The 21,211-nt window shown below is 45.5% G+C and overlaps 1 protein-coding gene across 4 annotated transcripts in view; it reads left to right on the top strand.

The window, feature by feature from the left end:
• LOC119964913 (torsin-1A-interacting protein 2-like) overlaps window positions 1-21,211 on the top strand; it is a 71,696-nt gene that overhangs the window by 33,738 nt on the left and 16,747 nt on the right. For 2 of the 4 annotated variants that reach the window (XM_038795024.1, XM_038795021.1), the window contains 3 exons: window positions 6,681-6,770; window positions 8,282-8,311; window positions 16,765-16,854. In XM_038795024.1, coding sequence (XP_038650952.1) covers window positions 6,681-6,770; window positions 8,282-8,311; window positions 16,765-16,854 — 210 coding nt within the window. The remainder of the gene's footprint in view (window positions 1-6,680; window positions 6,771-8,281; window positions 8,312-16,764; window positions 16,855-21,211) is intronic. The other 2 variants (XM_038795022.1, XM_038795025.1) reach the window with 2 other exon arrangements.

Here is a 21,211-nt window from a genome sequence, read left to right as displayed (position 1 = left end):
TATATCAGTACATCAAGAGTTTTCCATAGAAAACCACGGTACAATTTTCAGGCATGGCTCAAGGTATGTTTGAGCTGTGTAAGTAAGGCCATACATTTTCTTAAAAGTGAATGTTTGTCAATCTCCTCAACAACGGGGACCACGAGGGATGCTTCTGTCTCCCACTTTGAAGGCCCTGGGTTCAGACTGGGTCATTTTTTTGGGATCACTCTCACTCTATAGGTTAACGGTGCTAGACCAGTTGCTCACTTGTGCATGATCTTGATTCCACTGTGACAATCATTTGAAGTTTTGGTTCATAACCATCGATTTTCAATAGTTGTGTTCACCTGAGCACATCTACAGAATTGTACCTGTGACTTTTCTCCTTTGAGTTAGTCAGAAAATTGTGTAGTTTGTAAGCTTTTGACAGGGTTTGTTCATTTTGGGATTCAGTGTCTAGCTCATTGTCATAAGTGACCATGGTTGGACAGATTTATTGTTCTGTCTATGTCTTTTTATAAGTTATTTATTTCAGGGTAGGTAAGAGTTGACTGAGAGTCACTGTGTCTGCTTCTGAAGCAGATAATTTTGATCGGCCAAACGAATGGCAGAATATTAACAACTCTTCTAGGCATCATTATTGCATTACTTCCTGAGTATTTTCACATTTTCTGTTTTTCTTTCCGCAATTGTAACGGTGTAACTTTCCGCTTTGTTTGACAGGGGTTTTGGATATGTCCAAATTGTGAATGGGAGTAGTGTTGAAAGTAAAGTCAGAAGTAGCAGTTAAAGAAATGTGGCTGTCCCTAGCTACAGTCTCCTAATTCTTGGCAGATAGCCACATAGACAAATTGAGCGGACTTTAACAGAACAATTTATAAAGTTCATTTGTGGCAGGTTTTTCAGAGAGTTTTCACCAGCTCTGCCGGTGAGTTCCCCAACGGTGTCAAACAATACTTGGGGTGTGATTCTCTGGCCTTGTTACACTCTCGCTCAAGCGAAACGAGGCCGGTAAATAGCGGGAGACCAGAAATTAGAACCGCGGCAGGCGCCAAACAGTTTGCGATGCAACCGGCCCGTTCCCGGAGGCGAAATCGGGATCTTACCATAGTGCGGCGAGAAACCAATTATCACCACTTAAGCCCCATTTCAATACAATTACTGAAAGCCACCCATTATCCAACGTCATTCAGCGGCCTCCCCAGCAAGTGATCACGGTGGCACTGATAAGTACTCCTTTTGAAAAATGTGAACCTGGCAGTAGGGCTTATGTGGGGAGCCGAGGAGGGGAGTAGCCATCTTTGCTCACAGGCAAAGAGCCCGGGGGCACTGGGTTTGCCACCCCAATGCTCATTGGGGACCCTCGGCTGGGTGACCCTCCGCAGGGGAGGGTTGCCATGGGAGGGTGGGTGGAGTACTGGCGGGGGTGGGTGGGGGACAACCGGGGAGGGGGGCAACTGCTCGTGGCACCACAATGCCAACCCCTGGATCATTTATCCGTTCCTGGGACAACCCTTGTTCCTGCCTGTCTGCCCCTCTGACCACCCATTACCCTAACTAACTGCTGAGGCCTCTGGCCATGCGGCTGAAACCTATTGCTAATAGGGAATTCGCAATTGTGGTTAAGTGAGCACTACACACAACCCAAGTGGATTCCCATCAGTAGGTGGGCCATGTACATAGAACATAGAACATTACAGCACAGAACAGGCCCTTCGGCCCTCGATGTTGTGCTGAGCAATGATCACCCTACTCAAACCCACGTATCCACCCTATACCCGTAACCCAACAACCCCCCCCACCCTTAACCTTACTTTTTAGGACACTACGGGCAATTTAGCATGGCCAATCCACCTAACCCGCACATCTTTGGACTGTGGGAGGAAACCGGAGCACCCGGAGGAAACCCACGCACACACGGGGAGTAGCTTGTGGGAGTCTTTGCCTAGCATCCCAATCACACCTTGATGCTTGGACACTATGCTTGAACACTGCGGGAAGCAACACCATACAAGCAGCAGTCAATATCCGAACACTCGGGATGGGACACAGCTCTGAGAACATGTCCACGGCCGGAAGGTGGGTGAGTGCCACGGGGAGGGGGAGATGCCTGGAGAGATGGGCCAAGGGTTCAGTAGTTGGCCCGAATTGCAGAAGAAGATGACAGAGGCCTCATATTGGTTGTGCACAAAGGTGTTTATTGTGTTTGACAATTCCCCACCCTCCTGATGGTGCCACCACCTCCCCACTGCCTCCCCCGGTGCCCTCAGTGATTCTCTATGTGCTTTGCCCTGCTAGCTCTACTGCTATGTCTCGGTGTGTCCCCAGGAAGCACATCTGAGGTGAAGGCAGACAGCTGCTTACATTGTCCCGTGGCCCTCGATGCCCCTGGCAGGCTTCCTCTGGGGGCTCTGGGACCAGAGGGCCCCGGCTCACTTGTCGGCGGCACATGCACAGCCATGCCGCCCTGTCCCGAGTGCTGGCTGCGAGACGTGGCCTCATCAGAGGGTTGGAACTCGGGGGGTGTAGATGCCCACCATCCGCATTCTATGGAAAGGGTCCAGGTTGGCACTCAGCGCCCCCTCCTGGTTGATGCCCTTAGGGCCCTGAGGTTCACCTTGGGATGGAGGCGCAGCTGCCCGTGCATCATTTGGCTCTGCCAGCCCTTGCGGTTCCCCATGGTCTGCACCACTGTGCCGGCGCCACGGCTATGTTCCTCAGTGACTGGGACATGCTCTGCAGCGCCTCGGCAATGCCCACCTGCGACTGGGACAAGCTCCGCAACGCCTCAGCCATGTCCATCTGACATGTCCCGCAGAACCTCATCAAGGTCAGCCTTGTACTAGGTTATATCCCCCAGGGAGACAGGCATTCTGTCGAGACCCTTAGCCATGGCTGCTATTGAATGCGCAACGCCTTGGACTCCTTCACTAATAGTGCCAACATCATGCACCAGGTTCTCCACTGCGTTTGCCACCCTAGCAGTATTGGCCTCGGTGCCACACATTGCTGGCGACATCTCCGCAGCCTCTGGGACTTCTCCAAGCGGCTATGGACCAGCTGGAGTGTTGTGAAATCTCCCTCTGAATGTCCCAGCCACTCCCTAACATCTCATCAGCTCCGGGCAACCAGCATCAGGCTGAGACCCAGCTGGGTCCTGGGATCAAGCAGACCTCCAACTGCTGTCTCGCCTGGGGGTTCCTGCCTCCACCTGATGTACATCAGCAGCAGTGTGTGCTCACCAGATTGTGCCCCAGAGGCCTGGCCACTAACATTTCCCACCGAAATGTGTGCATATCCACTGGTGGAAGATGGGGGTGACAGCTGTGCGCAACTATTATGGTGTCTTCTAATGGAAGGGATGGGCCAGTCAGTAAGGCAATAACATCTGACGTGTGACAGGTGCTTTGGGTGAGGCCCGGTGGTTCCTCACCTCTGCGGCGTCCGCCAGCCTCTGCATTGGTGACCGCTCTGTCCTCAGCCACCAGAGTCACCTCCGGGGCATGCTCCTCAAAGGTGGTGAGGATCCTTATGTCTGGCACTCCACCGCCAATCTGTGCCGTCTCCTGGCGATGTGGAGAGATTTTCCTCAAGAGACACCGAGATGGCATCATTAGTCACATGCTTGGTTCACAGTGGTGGGAGAGGGTGTGTGAAGGAGGGATTGGTGGGGTGTTGAAGGGGGTAGACACTCTTGTGGGGCGGAAACGTCTGGGGGAGGTTGGGTGCGTGGCGTTGGTGTCTATTCTCTCATGTTGCCCGGTCTTGGTCATTGACCTTCTTCCTGCACTGGAAGCCAGTCCTCCTGGTCACACTCCCCGAGTTCACTGCCACCGCCACCTCATCCCAGATAGCACTGGCTGCCCTATAGCTAACCCTCCTGGACCTTCAGGGGAACATGACATTCATCCCGGCCTCCACTGCATATAGCAGCCCCCCCAGGTCAGTGTTCCCGAATCTTGGGGCAGGTCTCCTCGGCCCCATTATTGCAAATTGGTGAATCAGCTGGCAGGCCTTCATTTGCAGCGAGAAACCTGTCAGGCCTCGTTAAGTGGACAAATTAACATTAAATAGCATTGCCGGCCTTGCTGGTCCGAGCCTCGGGAAGCTCACGACAATTCTGTCTCGCCACAACATTTGGATATCTTTCTGAATTGCGCCCTTAGTCGCTTTTTATGGCCCTCGGGAATTTCTCATTGGTTTAGCCGACACATTTGTGAAACTTTGCTGGGGAGGCTGGTAGATCCTGGGTCAGCGTGCCTAAGTCCGTTTAAAACCCTGCTTCGGCATGCACCGTTTGGTCGCAGCCCTTTTGGGCCGGATTCTGAAACCGACGCCTCACGGGATTTGGGTAGGTCCCACAAGGTGTGAAGGCTGTCTGGAAGCCCGCGGGAGGCCTCTCCCTGGATCTACCAGCTAAAGAATAATGCAGCAGGTAGATCGCGGCCATTATGTTGTGTGTATAACTGAGACTTGTTTCAAAAGAGAACAGGATTGGGTTCTTTTTTTAATAAATTTAGATTATCCAATTATTTTTTCCAATTAAGGGGGCAATTTAGTGTGGCCAATCCACCTACTCTGCGCATTTTTAGGTTGTGGGGGCGAAACCCACACAGACACGGGGAGAATGTGCAAACTCCACACGGACAGTGACCCAGAGCCGGGATTGAACCTGGGACCTCAGCGCCGTGAGGCAGCTGTGCTAACCACTAGGCCACTGTGCTGCCCTAGGATTGGGTTCTTAATGTTCCTGGATAGCAGGTGTTCAGGAAAGATAAGGAAGGAAAGAAAGGGGGACAGGTGGCAGTATTGATTACAGAGCTAGATTGCAGTGCTAGACAGCGAGGCTGTCCTGGAGGGATCAAGGACAGAATCTATTAGGTTGGAGTTCAGAAATAGCACCACTGATTCTTGTGATATATTTTGATGACCTAGACTTGGGTGTACAGGCACAATTTCAAAATTTGCAGATGACATAAAAGTAGGATATTGATAGACATCAAAAAAATATAGGCTGGTGGAATGATTTGGCAGATCAAACGTAATGTGGAGAAGTGTGAAGTGATTTATTTTGGTCGGAAGAATGAGGAGAGGCATAATAAAATCCAGGGTTCAATTTTTAACGGGCTGCAGGAACAGAAGAGTTCTGGGGGGTGGTTTATATGTACATAAATTGTTGAAGGTGGTAGAGCAGGTTTATAAATTGGTTAAAAAGATATAAGAATTGTGAACTTTATAAAGAGGGGTATATAGTATGAAAGAAAATTTGTTATTATGAGCCGTTATGAAATATTGTTTGGTCTCAACGAGAGTATTGTGTCCAATTCTGGACACTGCACTTTAGGAAGGTGTGAAGGCATTAGGGGCAGTGATGAAAAGATTTAAGAAAAATCTTCCAGGGATGCGGAACTTCAGTTTGGAGATAGATTGGAGAAACTTCTGTCCAGACAGAATAGGTAGAGAAAACTATCCCCATTGGTGAAGGGTTGAGGATCAGTAATTTAAAGTTTTTAGCAAAAGAACAAACATGAAGAAGAACTTTTGTGTGCAGGATCTGGAGGAATTAACTGAGAGTGAGGAAGACAGATTGAATTGTGACTTTCAAAAGAGAATCGAATAAGAACCTGAAGAGAGAAAATGTTCAAGTCTACGGGGAAAGGTATGATTTTGAGATTAGTTGAGTTGCTCTTGCAGAGAACCAATGTGGACGCAACAGGCCGAATATCCTCTTGTGCTGTAACCATTCTATGATTATCTTGATGACCCAACAGCAGTGAGTAGCTAAGCCACACAGACCAGACCTCGGTGAAAAGGTGACCAATGAGATACTAAATTATCCTCTGTTCCTCAGGTTTAATGAAGGGTGAAATCATCCTGGCTGCCGAACACTATGTTGGCATCTCTACAGTGTATGTATTTGTATGTACCCCATGTTAGGACTGTGGTGCCCCATTTGTGTTTTGAAAAAAACTGATATCTGCTATCAAGAATCAATTTGATTGAGGTACTGGAAGGTCAAAACATGTCCAGTGAAAAGCCAACATCTTCAGGAAGAATTAGAAATAGTTTTACATACGGTTTTAATGACCTGGATTACTATAAAGAAATAAGCATTCTGGCCTTTTTATTCAAAATAAGTATGTGGAAATCTCATGCATTAGCTGGGGACAAATGAAGACCAATTAGTGATTTAATGTGTGGGAAGCAAAGCATTAAGCTGGAGGCCTTTCCTCTCAGTGGTTGTATTTTTTCATCCAAGGAAATATGTCTGCTAATCTCAGCATAAACTGGTAATGGAAATAGCAAAGGAACGCTCTAATTTTTTTGCTTAACATTAAAATATAACTCTGCTGGAGAGTACATGTTTGCAGTGATGCAAATTAACAATTGAACTAAATTGAAGCAACATTGCTTCATCGGCTGAAGATATATTTAGTGTCATCTGCATGGAGTGATTTTTCTGTACTTTAGCTTTTCTGAAACTAGCGGAGGTCCATATTACAACACAGCCCTGTATTGGAATGGTTACGAGTCTTTCCTGCAGCCCCTGAATAGGAGCAGAGAGTGAGATTCCAGATTCGCAACTTGCCAAATGAAGAGATCATTCTTGATATTAAATATATGAGGGAAGATACATTAAATGTCCATGTTTTGCTTCACCCTAATAATTTGTCGCTTATTTTTTTTCCATTCCATAGCTGACATTTACCAACCCACGAAATATAAAGAGACACAAAACTACACTGCTGAGAAACAAAGTGGATCGTTCATCAAGCCAAGTGTAGCAGGTAAGTTATAACAAACTGTTTTGGGAGAGACAATTTTAGCTTCATTAGGAGTGATTGGATTTCTCATTCTTTCAAACACTGGGTTGAAAAATGCACCACAGTGCACAAGTGTCAGATGTTATTAACGATCTGGAAGAAGGAACTGAAGGCACTGTTGCTAAGTTTGCAGATGATACAAAGATCTGTAGAGGAACAGGTAGTATTGAGGAAGCAAGGGGGCTGCAGAAGGATTTGGACAAGCTAGGAGATTGGGCAATGAAGTGGAAAATGAAATACAGTATGGAAAAGTGTGAGGTTATGCACTTTGGAAGGAGGAATTTAGGCAGACTATTTTCTAAATGGAGAAATGCTAAGGAAATCAGAAGCACAAAGGGATTTAGGAGTCCTTGTTCACGATTCTCTTAAGGTTAATGTGCAGGTTCAGTCGGTACTTAAGAAGGCAAATGCAATGTTAGCATTCATGTCAAGAGGGCTAGAATACAAGACCAGGGATGTACTTCTGAGGCTGTTTAAGGCTCTGGTCAGACCCCATTTGGAGTATAATGAGCAGTTTTGGGCCCCGTATCTAAGGAAGGATGTGCTGGCCTTAGAAAGGATCCAGAGGAGGTTCACAAGAATGATCCTTGGAATGAAGAACTTGTATGAGGAACGGTTGAGGACTCTGGGTCTGTACTCATTGGAGTTTAGAAGGATGAGGGGGAATCTTATTGAAACTTACAGCATACTGCGAGGCCTGGATAGAGTGGACGTGGAGAGGATGTTTCTACTTGTAGGAAAAACTAGAACCAGAGGATACCATCTCAGACTAAAGGGATGATCCTTTAAAACAGAGATGAGGAGGAATTTCTTCAGCCAGAGGGTGGTGAATCTGTGGAACTCTTTGCAACAGAAGGCTGTGGAGGACAAATAACGGAGTCTCTTTAAGACAGAGATAGATAGGTTATGGGGAGAAGGCAGGAGAATGGGGATGAGGAAATATCACCCATTATTGAATGGCGGAGCAGACTTGATGGGCCAAGTGGTCTAATTCTGCTCCTAGGTCTTATGGTCTTATGGTTACTGGAGTGTAGCCAGAGCATGGGCCTTCCTCAGTGCACAGACTGCTCACTGACATTTCGCAGAGCACCCTAATGCCAGGAAGAAGGGGAGATGTGCCACAATCTCCTCGGGTGCTGGAATTGATGGGGACTGAGTTGGTGCTCAAACTCCCCACACCATCCAATCCTCTAGAATTAAAAGAAACTGTAGATGAGTGGGCAATCTGCTGGAAAACCTGGTAAATGTAAATGTTGTGTCACCAGGTGACATTGTTCGATGTTTAGAGATCACACCTCAGTATATTTGGTGAGTATAATCTTTCTAAAATCAGGAATCCGTTGCAAAGAAACCTTCAGGGTGGTTGCTGAGGAAATAGAAATGTTATCTTGGAATGTGTATCATGTTATTTTTGAGGTAAACCTTTGTGTTTTATTCCTTTATCAGTTCTAAAATTGTCATCACTTCTTCTGCAGATTATGGAATCAAACAACCAACACACAAAGATAAATTGATCTGATACCCGTTGGAGAACAAAATGCTAACTTTAAAATACAGGGGGTGGTAGAGTTTTAAAAATATAAATGTATAGCTTTGTGGCTTTAAAGAACCTCTGCTGCCGTAAGGATTCTTGGTCAAACTTGCAGGAAGTATTTGCTGCTCCAGCTCCTGGAATCCCGGGTTTCGGAGCTGGAGTAGTGGCTGAGGACAATGTGCAGCATCCGCGGACATGGAAAATGTCGTTGATAGCACATATAGAGAAGGGGTCAGACCACAGGCTCTGGCTCCTCAGGCAGAAAGGGAATGGGTGACCACCAGTCAGGGCAAGAGAGCTAGGTAGGTAGTGCAGGAATTTCCTGTGGCCATTCCCCTGTAAAGCAGATGTACCGCTTTGGATACTGTTGAGAGGAATGACTACTCAGCAGAAAGTAGCAACAGCCAAATTAATGGCACCAGGGTTGGTTCTGCTGCAGAGGTGGAAGGGGGGAGGGGGGGGGGGGGAGGAGTAAGAAGTGTGAGAATTCAATAGTGGATTCAATTATACGGTGAATAGATAGGTGTTTCTTTGGCCGCAAACAAGACTCCAGGATGGTATGTTGCCTCCCTGGTGTGAGGGTCAAGGATGTCTCACAATGGTTGCAGGACATTCTGGAGGGGAGGGTGAACAGCCAGTGGCCATGGTACACGTCGGTACCAATGACATAGGTTAAAAAAAGGGATGAGGTCCTAAAAGCAGAATAGAGGGAGTTCGGAAGAAAGTTGAGAAGTTGGACCTCAAAGGTAGTGATCTCAGGATTACTACCAATGCCACATGCTTATCTGAGTAGAAATAACAGGATATATCGGATGAATTTGTGGCTGAAGATATGGTGTGAGGGGGAAGGTTTCAGATTCCTGGGGCATTGGGACTTGTCCTGGGAGAGGTGGGACCAGTACAAACTGGACGGGTTATACCTGGGCAGGACTGGGACTGATGTCCTAGGGGAAGCATTTGCTAGAGTGGTTGGGGAGGTTTTAAACTAAAATGGCAAGGGTTGGGAGGCTATGCAAGGAGTCAGATGAAGAGGAAACAAGGACAAAAACAAAAGACAGAAAATGGAATAAGAAAGGTGATAGGTAGAGAAATCAAGGGCCAGATTCAAACAAGGCCACAATGAAAAATATTAGGATCGAGACAAGTAATGTCAAAAAGACAGCTTAAAGGCTTTGTGCCTTAACACACGGAGCATTCACAATAAAGCAGATGAACTAATCGTGCAAATAATAATAAGAGACGTAAATGGATATGATATAATCAGGGTTACGGAGACATGGCTGCAGGGTGACCAGGGATGGGAACTGAATGTCCAGGGGTATTCAGCATTTAGGAAGGACAGACAAAAAGGAAAAGGCGGTGGGAGTGGCAGTGCTGGTTAAAGAGGAATTAACGCAATAGTGAGGAAGGATATTAGCTCTAAAAATGTAGAATCTGTGAGGGTAGAGCTGAGAAACAGCAAGGGACAAAAAACTTTAGTGGGCATCGTATATAGACCCCCAAACTGCAATGGTGATGTTGGGAATGGTATTAAACAAGAAATTAAAGACGCATGCGATAATTACAGATGACCAGGGATGAGAACTGAATGTCCATGGGTATTCTGTAATTATGGGTGATTTTAATCTGCATATAGGTTGGGCAAATCAAACTAGCCACAATTCCATGGAGGAGGATTCCTGGGATGTTTTTCTGGACCTATAAGTTGAGGAACCAACTAGAGAGCAGGCCATCTTAGACTGGGTACTGTGAAACGAGAATGAAATAATTAGAAGTCGAGTTGTGCGAGACCCCTTGGGGATGAGCGACCATAATATGGTAGAATTTTTCATCAAGATGTAAAGTGAAGTTATTGATTTGGAGACTAGGGTCGTGAATCTTCATAAAGGAAACTACGATGGCATGAGGCGTAAGTTGGCTATGACAGATTGGGAAACGTTACTTAAAGGAATGGCAGTAGATAGGAAATGGCAAACATTCAAGGAGCACATGGGCGAATTGCAACAATTGTTTATTCCTGTCTGTCACAAAAGTAAAACGGGAAAGGTGTCCATCCATGGCTTTCAAGGGAAATTAGAGATAATATTCGATCCAAGGAATAAGCATATGAATTGGTCAAGAAAAACAACAAGTCTGAGGATTGGAAGCAGTTTAGAATTCAGCAAAGAAGGACATGGGCGACACGGTAGCACAGTGGTTTGCACTGTTGCTTCACACCTCCAGGGTCCCAGGTTCGATTCCCGGCTTGGCTCACTGTCTGCACGTTCTCTCCGTGTCTGTGTGGGTTTCCTCCGGGTGCTCTGGTTTCCTCCCACAGTCCAAAAGATGTGCAGGTTAGGTGGATTGGCCATGCTAAATTGCCCTTGGTGTCCAAAAAGGTTAGGTGGGGTTACTGGGTTACGGGAATATGGTGGAGGTGTGGGCTTGGGTAGGGTGCTCTTTACAAGGGTCGTTGCAGACACGATGGGCCGAATGGCACTGTAAATTCTATGATTCTAACAGATTTATTAAGAAGGGGAAAATAGAGTACGAGAGTAAGCTTGCAAGAAACATAAAAACTGATGGTCAAGGTTTTTATAGATATGTGAAGAGAAAAAGATTGGTGAAGACAAATGTAGATCCCTTGCAGTCAAAAACAGGGGAATGTATAATAGGGGAGAAAGAAATGACTGAGCAACTAAACACGTAATTTTGGGCTGTCTTCACAAATGAGGACACAAATCAAATCCAGAAATGTTGGGGAACGCAGGGTTTAGTGAGAGGGAGGAACTGAAGGAAATCAATACCAGTAGAGAAATGGTGTTGGTGATGGGATTGAAGGCTGATAAATTCCTGATAATCTACATCACAGAATACTTAAGGAAGTGACACTAGAAATTGTGGATGTGTCCGTGGTCATCTTCCAAGATTCCATAGACTCTAACAGTTCCTGCAGATTGGAGGGTAGCTAATTTAATTCTACTATTTAAAAAGGGTGGTTGACAGAAAACAGTGAATTATAGACCAGTAAACCTGATGTCGATAGTGGGGAAAATTCTAGAATCCATTATCTTTATTTTTTCTTTTTAAAAAAATAATAAATTTAGAGTACCCAATTAATTTTTTCCAATTAAGGGGTAATTTAGCGTGGCCCATCAACCTACCCTGCATATCTTTTGGGTTGTGGGGGCGAAACCCATGCAAACACGGGGAGAATGTACAAACTCCACACGGACAGAGCCGGGATCGAACCTGGGACCTCGGCGCCGTGAGGCAACAGGGCTAACCCACTGCGTCACAGTGCTGCCTTAGAATCCATTATCAAAGATTTTATAGCAGAGCACTTAGAAAATAGTGGCAGGATCGGACAGAGTCAGCATGGTTTATGAAGGAGAAATCGTGCCTGTCAAATCTACTGGAACGCCTTGGTACCTCGGAAAACTGCACATTAGAGTGCAGTGTCCAATAGAGCACAAAATTGAGGAGAAATTTCTTCACCCAGAGAGTGGTCGGCCTGTGGAATCCGTTATCACAGGGAGCAGTTGGGGCCAAAACATTGCATTTTTCAAGAAGCAGTTAGATATAGCACTTAGGGCAAATGGGGATGTAAGGGTCTGGGGTTTAGGCTATTGAGTTGGATGATCAGCAGTGATCACAATGAATGGCGGAGCAGGGCCGAATGGCCTTCTCCTACTTCTATTTCCTATGTTTCTAAACTTAATCCCATTCCAAGTCCTAGTGGGCCTGAATACAAAAGGGAAGATCTGTCCTTCATTCAACACTGTTTTAGAGAGGTGGCGAGGATGACTGGTGTGGTAAGTAGTAAGTTGGTGCACAGATACTATTGGGGAGAACTCCCTGAGATTGAAGTGGTTGGATATATTGTAGGAACAGATTACGGGAAGTTTATGTAATTGGTAACTGATATTATTGCTGACCTGGGCATGCTTGCTTGGTGCCTGAAATGGGAAAAGTTCCATTATCCAGCATGCAACTTTCACAAACGTAGAGAAAATGCCAGCTGCATTGATAAATTAATAAAGGGAGACACATAAGAAACTGTTAACAAAAACAAGAATGCATGGAATTAGTGGAAACCTATTGGCTTGGATGGGAAATAGGTTTAAGAGGTGGGGAATAGACGGAATAGGGTTAGTATGTGTGTACCCAAATTTGCAGGAAGTGAATAGTGGTCCCCCCACCCCCCCCCCCCCCCCCCCCCCCAGACACACACACACACAATAACCTTCTGGGGCCTCAAGTTTTCACTATATTTATAAATGACTTGATTGAAGCAATAGAGAAGCACACATATAAGCTTGATGACAACACTAATTTAGGTGGGCCAGTGAATAGTATGGATGGGAGTACAAAGTAGCAAATGGTAGGTCATATCTGACTCATCTTGTGGACAGACAAAACTAATCTTGTGGCAGATGCAGTTCATTGTGGAAGTTTGAGGTCATGTGTTTTGGAATTGAGAGAAACACATCGGAGTATTTTCTAAATAGTGAGAAGTTGAGAACTGTGGACGAACACAGATTTAGGGATCCAAGTACAGAAATTATTCAATTAGAAGACGGGTGCAAAATATAATTAAAAGGACCAGTAGAATGTTGCCGCCTCAAAGGTGAGAATACAAAGGGAGAGATGTTACAATACAGTTGGACAGAACAGTGGTCCAGAGTTGGTCCCATGTAGTATATTGCATTTGGCTCGAGGCATCACACCGTGGGAATTATATTTTATTTTATTCTTGGAATGGGTGCAGGGCAGATTAATGGGAATCATTCAAGTTTACAAGTGGTAAATTATGAAGACAGGTTGAACAGACACGGCTTATATTCTCTTGAATATAGAAGTTTAAGGGGTGATCTGATTGTGGTGTATTAGATGATTAACGGATTTAGTAATATGGAATGAGTTACTATTTCTTCTGATGAAAGTGTGCAGAAGAAGGAGGCATACGTTGGAATTCTCCGGTTGTTGGGATTCTCTTTTCCCGCTGCTAGTGCACCCTTGCTCGTGAGTTTTCTGGCAGTGTTGTTGCTGTATTAATAATGTTGGTGAACCACAAGCCTTTCACTTATATCGATCAAATGACCACACAACCAGTTAGTTAGTTCAACAGATGGGTTTATTTACATACACGAGTTATGTCGACATGCAAACACAATATCTACTGTGAGTTAAACTACACCTATCAGCTACAATAACCTATACTTAACTTCAGGGCGACCGACACTGTGTGCAAATGGATAAGGCCTTTATCTCGATTTCACATGGCTGGTTCGAAGCAAGTGGCTCTGTCTCTGCTGGGCCCATCTGTCAGGTAGCGATCGTTGGTCTTGAACTTGGCTGGCTGTTCCTGCTACAGTTGGCTGGCACAGGCCGGATCAAAAGAGACAGAACACATGGCTGTGTCCTCTTTTATCCCTCTGGGATATCGCGCTCTTTGGGGCGGTCCTTAACCTTGGACCCAATAGTTCGACAGGGCTCTGATCACTGTCTTCGATTTTGGCCAATAAAGGGGTGGGTGCCTTGGTAGCTGGGCGGGTCCTTAGCGGTCATTGACCTTGGCAGTTGGGCTTTCTGAGTAAAGGAAGTGGTGCCGATGTTGCCATACCGGTTGCTTGATTGGAGTTCTATTGTCCTGGGAAAATGGGCCATTAAAATGCAAACGAGCGGGGGTTTCGATCAGGTCTGGTTACCTGTGTTTCAGATACACATAGGCTCTGTATCTGTCTGAGCCCTGGGTTGGCCATAATTCCCATGGTCCTTTGCAGGTGGCCATCTTAGATGGCTACAGTGTAGGCTTGCTTCAATGGGAAATCCAATTCACAATCGGTGGGAAGAGAGAATCCCGCCACCAGTGATCGGTGTATATTGATGATCAAGACTTGGGTATACCAGGTCCAATTTCAGAATTTGCAGATGTCATAAAAGTAGGAAGATATTGATAGACATCAAAAAGATATAGGCTGGTGGAATGATCTGGCAGATCAAATTTAATATAGAGAAGTGTGAAATGATAGCTTATAGTAGGAAGTATTAGGAGAGGCAATGTAAGATCCAGGAGACAATTTTTAAGGGGCTTCAAGAGCCGAGAGTTGTGGAGGTTATATGTACATAATTGGTTAAAGGTGCTAGTGCAGGTTGAGAAACTGGTTGAAAAGGCATAAGGATTGTGAACTTCATAAATAGGGGCATAGGGTACAAAAGTAAATTTGTTATTATGAGTCTTTATAAAATACTGTTTGGTCCGTGTGGAGTTTGCACATTCTTCCAGTGATTGCGTAGGTTTTGCCCCCACAACCCAAAGATGTGCAGGCTCAGCGGATTGGCCATGCCAAATCGCCCCTTAATTGGAAAAAATGAATTGGGTACTCTAAATTTAAAAAAAAAGTACTGTTTGATCTCAACTGGAGTATTGTGTTCAATTCTGCACATTGCACTTTAGGAAGGTGTGAAGGCTTTAGAGGCGGTGAAGAAAAGATTTAAAAGAAAGCTTCCAGAAATAAGGAATTTCAGTTTTGTGGGTAGATTGGAGAAACTGGGTTGTTTTCCTTCAAGACGTTGATACAAAATTAGATGGACCCCCTGTTTCCTCCCACAAGTTCCAAAAGACGTGCTTGTTAGGTGAATTGGACACTCTGAATTCTCCCTCAGTGTACCCAAACAGGCGCTGGAGTGTGACGACTGGAGGATTTTCACACTAACGCCATTGCAGTGTTAATGTAAGCCTACTTGTGACAATAATAAAGATTATTATTGATATATATTGATATTATTGATTATTATTATTGAAAACTTCTATCCAGACGAAGTAGGTACAGAAAACTATTCGATTGGTGAAGGGTTGAGGATCTGAAGATTGTAATTTAAAGTTATTAGCAAAAGAACAAACTGAAGAATAACTTTTGTGTGCAGAATCTGGAAGGAATTGACTTGAGAGTGTGGAAGAGACAGATTGAATTGTGCTTTCAAAAGGGAATTGAAGAAGAACATGAACATTTGCAAGGCTCCAGGGAAAGGGTATGAATTTGGGATTAGATGAATTGCTCTTGCAGATAGCCAACATAGACACAACAGGCCAAATGTCCTCTTCCTCTGCTGTAACTGTTCTATGATTATCTTGATGACCCAACAAATTGGTACAATGAGTAGCTAAGCCACATTGACCAGATCTCAGCTGTGTCAATGGATCTCAGTGAAGAAATGGCCAGAAAGAGGGGCGGCATGATGGTACATGATCGCGCTGCTGCCTCACAGCACCATGGACCAGGTTCAAAACTGGCCTTGGGTGACTGTGTGGAGCTTGCACATTCTCCTCATGTCTGTGTGAGTTTCCTCTGAGTGCTCCGGTTTCCTCCCACAGTCTAAAGACGTACAGGTGAGGTGGGCTGACCAGACTCAATTGCCCCTTTGTGTCCAAAGATGTGTATTTTCACAGCTTTTGTGGCTTTTCACAGTAACTTCATTGAAGCCTACTCGTGACAATAAGCGATTTTCATTTCATTTCATGTAGGTAAGGTAGGGTTACGGGGATAGGGCAGGGGAGTGGGGTATGCTTTCAGAGGGTCGGTGCAGACTCGATGGGCCAAATCTGCTCCTTCTGTACTGTGGGGTCTCTAGGTTAGCCACTGTTCCCCAGGTTTAGTGAAGAGCAAAATTATTCTGGTTGCTGAACACTATGTCATCATCTCTACAGTGTATGCAACTGCATGTATCTTGTACATGCAGGTTAGGACTGTGGTGTGCCATTTGGGTTTTTAAAAAAATGACATCTGCTATCAAGACACAATTGTAAAGTGATCCAATTTGATTGAGGCACTGGAAGGTCAAAACGTATCCAGTGAAAAGCCACCATCTTCATGAACAGTTGGAAAAAGTTTTACATTCAGTTTTAATGACCTGGGTTACTATAAAGAAATAAGCATTCTAGCCTTTTTATTCAAAACATATATGTGGAACTTTAGTGATTTAATGTGTGGGAAGCAAAGCATTAAGATGGAAATATGCCAGCTAATCTCAGCATATTCTGGAAATAGCAAAGGAACGCTTGACTATTTTTGTTTAGCATTAAAATATTACTCCACTGGGGAGTCCATATTTGCAGTAATGCAAATTATCAATTGAACTAAATTGAAGCAAAATTACTTCATTGACTGAAGATTTATTTTGTGTCATTTGCATGGAGTGACTTTTCTGTACTTTAGCTTTTCTGAAACTAGGGGAGGTCCATATTACTACACTACCCTGTATTGGAATGGTTACAAGTTGTTCCTGCAGTCCCTGAATAGGAGCAGAGTGTGAAATTCCAGATTCGCAACTTGCCAAATGAAGAGATCATTCTTGATATTAAATATATGAGGAAAGATACATTAAATGTCCATGTTTTGCTTCATCCTAATAATTTGTCACTTATTTTTTTCCAATCCATAGCTGACATTCGCCAACCCATGAAATACAAGAAGACACAAAACTACACTGCTGAGAAACAAAATAGATGGTTGATGAAGCCGCGTGTAGCAGGTAAATTATAACAAACTATTTGGGGAGTGACAATTTTGGCTTCATTTGGAGTGTTTGGATTTCTCATTCTTTCAAACATTGGGTTGAAAAATGCACCACTGCACAAGTGTCTGATGTTACTGGAGTGTAGCCAGAGCATGGGCCTCCCTCAGTGCACAGACTGCTCACTGACATTTCGCAGAGCACCCTAATGCCAGGAAGAAGGGGAGATGTGCAACAATCTCCTCAGGTGCTGGAATTGATGGGGACTGAGTTGGTGCTCAAACTCCCCACACCATCCAATCCTCAGTATTGTCCTGTAGAATGAACAGAAGCTGCTGATGAGTGGGCAATCTGCTGGAAAACCTGGAAAATGTAAATGTTATGTTATCAGGTGGCATCATTCAATGTTTAAAGACCACACCTCTGTAAATTTGGGGAATATAATCTTTCTTGAATCGGGTACAAAGAAACCTTAACGGTGTTTGCTGAGGAAATAGAAATGTTATCCTGGAAAGTGTACACTACATTGTTTGAGGATGTGTGTACCATGTTATTTTTCAGGCAAACCTTTGACTTTTATATCTTTCTCAGTTCTATTTTTTGGTGGGAAAAATCCCTTTCTCAAAGTTGTGAACTTGAAGATAGCTAAATAAATATGAACCTCAAGCCCAAACCTTTCCATCAATTTGTCTGGACTGGCAAACCGCACCCCCAGGAACAAATCCCCCCCCCCCCCAAACATGGCATTCAATCTCGCAGGCTCAAACAGATGATTGGCACAAATGGGAGTCAGCTTCAACACTAACCCTAATATAAAATGATATTGAAATTGTCTCCATATCTTCAAAATGGAAACCACCTCTGGATATGATGAACGCTTTGTCAGTGAGATGAGAGCGAGGCCGTCACTAATACCCCTAGGCCAGAACCCCTGTGTTTTCTAAAATACATTTAGAGAACCCAATTCATTTTTTCCAATTAAAGGGCAATTTAGCGTGGCCAATCCACCTACCCTGCATATCTTTGGGTTGTGGGGGCGAAATCCACGCAAACACGGGAAGAATGTGCAAACTCCACACGGACAGTGACCCAAAGCCAGGATCGAACCTGGGACCTCGGCGCCGTGAGGCAGCAGGGCTAACCCACTGCGCCACCGTGCTGCCCTCAGTACCCCTATATGACCTCTGTTCTATCTGCACCCACCAACTGATCACCACACCAACCCAACACCTTCTCTGCATTAGCTGCCCAGTAATAGAATAGCAGGTTCAGCAATGTCAGGTCCCCCCGACTGCCTAGCCCTTTGAAGGAAAGCCCTATGAATCCTCAAGGGCATCCTTTACATATAAAGGATGTAATCAACTTCTCGACCCTCCCATGAAAAGATTTAGGAAGGAAAATGGCAGACACTGGAACAGATACAGAACTTTCAGGTTTAAAAATATATATATTTTGATTAAAATTTTAAATTTTTTTTAATACAAAACCAACAAAAACACAGAATAACAATTAAACAGTAAGAGCCCCCTCCCCCACCCACCTTTTCCCTTACAACAGTAAAACTTAGTTACTAAATCCCCCCACCCACTCTGTCCCCTACCCGCTCCTAACAGCTTGATAGACTGCACCCTGCTCGCCAAGAACATGAGAAGGTTATCCCAATTTTGCAGATTGGTCTTTTTTTCAAAATAAATTTTGAGTACCCAGTTCATTTTTTTCGATTAAGGGGCAATTTATCATGGCCAACCCACCTAACCTGCACATCTTTGGGTTGTGGAGGTGAAACCCATGAAAACGCAGGAGAATGTACAAACTCCACACGGACAGTGACCCAAAGCTGGGATCGAACCTGGGACTTCGGCGCTATGAGGCAGGAATGCTAACCACTGCGCCACCATGCTGCCCCCCTATCTCCTATCTAAAGGAAGAGATGGGAAGAGAGAATAACCCGGGTGGGAGGGGTCTTTGATTATCCTGCCCGCTTTCCCAAGGTAGCGGGAGGTGTATACAGAGGGTAGAGTACTCCCCGGGACTGTTATGCCAGTTAGCTACTGGCATAACAAAAAAAATCATCTCAAAACTCGACCGAAGAAATTGGAGGGAACTTGCGGCGCAGCAACGATTGAAAAAATGGCGGTGGAAGGGGAATGGTCGGCGCCAGCAGGAAACGCTGAAATGGAGTGCCTAATGGCCTTTATTAGGGATGAACTCCGGCAGCAGAGAAGAGAGATGCAAGAGGATTGGTCAAGGGTCATCGAGGGTGCAGTAGCACCTCAGCAAGTGTCAATGGACCGTGTGGAAAAGTGCATTGAGGCACTAGGAGTGAAGCTGCGAGAGTTGGAGGCGGTGGTCTCTGATCAAAGCGACCAGATCATATGCATGGAGGCGGAGATGGGAGCCCTGGGGGGACCTGTGTAAATCACTGAAAGTTGAGACGCACAAAAACAGGTCCAGATGGCAGAACCTTTGAATTGTGGAGCTGCCAGAAGACATGGAGCGGATGAGCGCCACAAAGTATGTGACGAAGATGTTGGCTGGGCTGGTGGAGCAAAGGAGTGTTGGAGAAAGCCCCAGAAGTGGATAGGGCACACAGGTCCTTAAGGCAAAGACCATAAATGGGGGAGATTCTGCGGGCGGTGATTGTGAGGATGCACAAATGTTTGGAGAAAGGAGGAGCAAGGGGGGGAGAGAGAACCGCGACACTGCAAAGGTGACAGTCAAGCGTGGTCCTGGACGAAGAGGGGAGCCATCTTGGATGGGCCCCATATAGGATGGTATTAGGCGAGGCTAAGCTGGAAGGGGATGATGGCGGATGATAGAGGAGAATGGAGGCGTAGACCTCCGATATGATTTGTGACGTTCGAATGTTCTGGGGATAAATGGGCCAATTAAGAGATCCCTTTGCACAAAGAGCTTGAAGGCGGAGGTGATCTTATAGGAGATGCACGCCCGAGTCAAAGACCAGATTAAGCTGAAGAAGGAATGGGTGGGACAAGTATTCCATGTTGGGTGGGAGGTATATAAATAAAAGTGAGTGGGGTGCTAGTCAGTGTATATGTGCCAAACTGGGATGATGTGGGGTTTGTGAGGGGTTTGCTGGGTGTGAGCCCAAACCTAGATATGCATCAATTGATTATGGATGGAGACTTCAATTGTATGATGGAAACGAGGGTGGATAGGTCATGCCTCAAGTCAATGGGAAGGTTGAAGATAGCAAAGGAGCTGGGAGGGTTTATGGAACGAATGGGAATGGTTGACTCATGGAGGTTTAGAAACCTGGGAAGGAGGGAGTACTCCTTCTCACATGTGCATAAAACATTCTTGAGAATTGATTTCTTCGTGGTGAGCCAGGTGATGCTGTTGGGGGTGGTGGAAGTGGACTATGCGGGAATCGTAAAATCCGATTATGCGCCACATTGGATATATGTGAGGTTCTGCGAGGGGCAGGTGCAGAGATCGGGATGGAGGTTAGACGTGGTCTTTTAGTGGATACAGGTTTCTGTGAGATGGTGAGGTCGACAATTATATGGAGACTAACCAGAATGGGGAGATGTCGGCAGCCACATTTTGGGAGGCGTTGAAGGCAGTCCATGGAGAGATTATCTCATTTAAAGCCCACAGAGATAGGAGATGGAGGGAGGACTATGGACAGCTGTTGGAGGAGATAGTTGAGGTCAACAAGAGATACGCGGGGACCCCCAACAAAGGAGCTGTTGGCGGAAAGAAAGAGGTTGCAGCGACAATTTGATAGGCTGATGATGCGGAAGGCAGTGGGGCAGTTAAGAAGGGAGAGGGGGTGCAATATGAATATGGGGAGAAGGCAATCTGTACGCTGGCCCACCAGCTGAGGAGAAATTTTAAAAGTAATATCGGAGAGGGGAGAGACAGTATCAGAGCCGGGGGAGATAAATGAAGAGATTAGGGAAACTACGAGAACTTATATAGAGCGGCGCTGGGTGGAAAGGAATGGGACATGGGAAGGTTCCTCAAAGGCTTGGAGTTCCCGAGGTGTGAGGAAGAAAAGGAGGCAATCATTAGAGCAACCACTGGGCCTGAGGGAGGTGATTGATAGTGTTAGGGGAATGAAGTCGGGAAAGCACTGGACCTAATGGCTTTCCGGTGGAGTTCTACAAGGCGTTTGTAACAGAATTGGCACCTCACTTGTTGGGAATGCTTAATGAAGCTTTGGAGAAGGGAGAGCTTCCAGAAACATTAACACAGGCATTGGTTACATTAATCCTGAAAAAAGGAAGGATCTGTTGGAGTGTAGGTCATATAGGCCCATTTTGCTGTTGAATACTGACGTGAAGGTGCTGGCTATGTTGATGGCAGGAAGGATGGAGGTATGTATGCCAGGGGTGGTAGCAGAAGACCA

Source organism: Scyliorhinus canicula, chromosome 4 (assembly GCF_902713615.1).
Source record: "Scyliorhinus canicula chromosome 4, sScyCan1.1, whole genome shotgun sequence".
Taxonomy (NCBI): Eukaryota; Metazoa; Chordata; class Chondrichthyes; order Carcharhiniformes; family Scyliorhinidae; genus Scyliorhinus; species Scyliorhinus canicula.
Note: the sequence above shows the minus strand (reverse complement) of the source record. Positions and strands in the feature narration are given on the sequence as shown.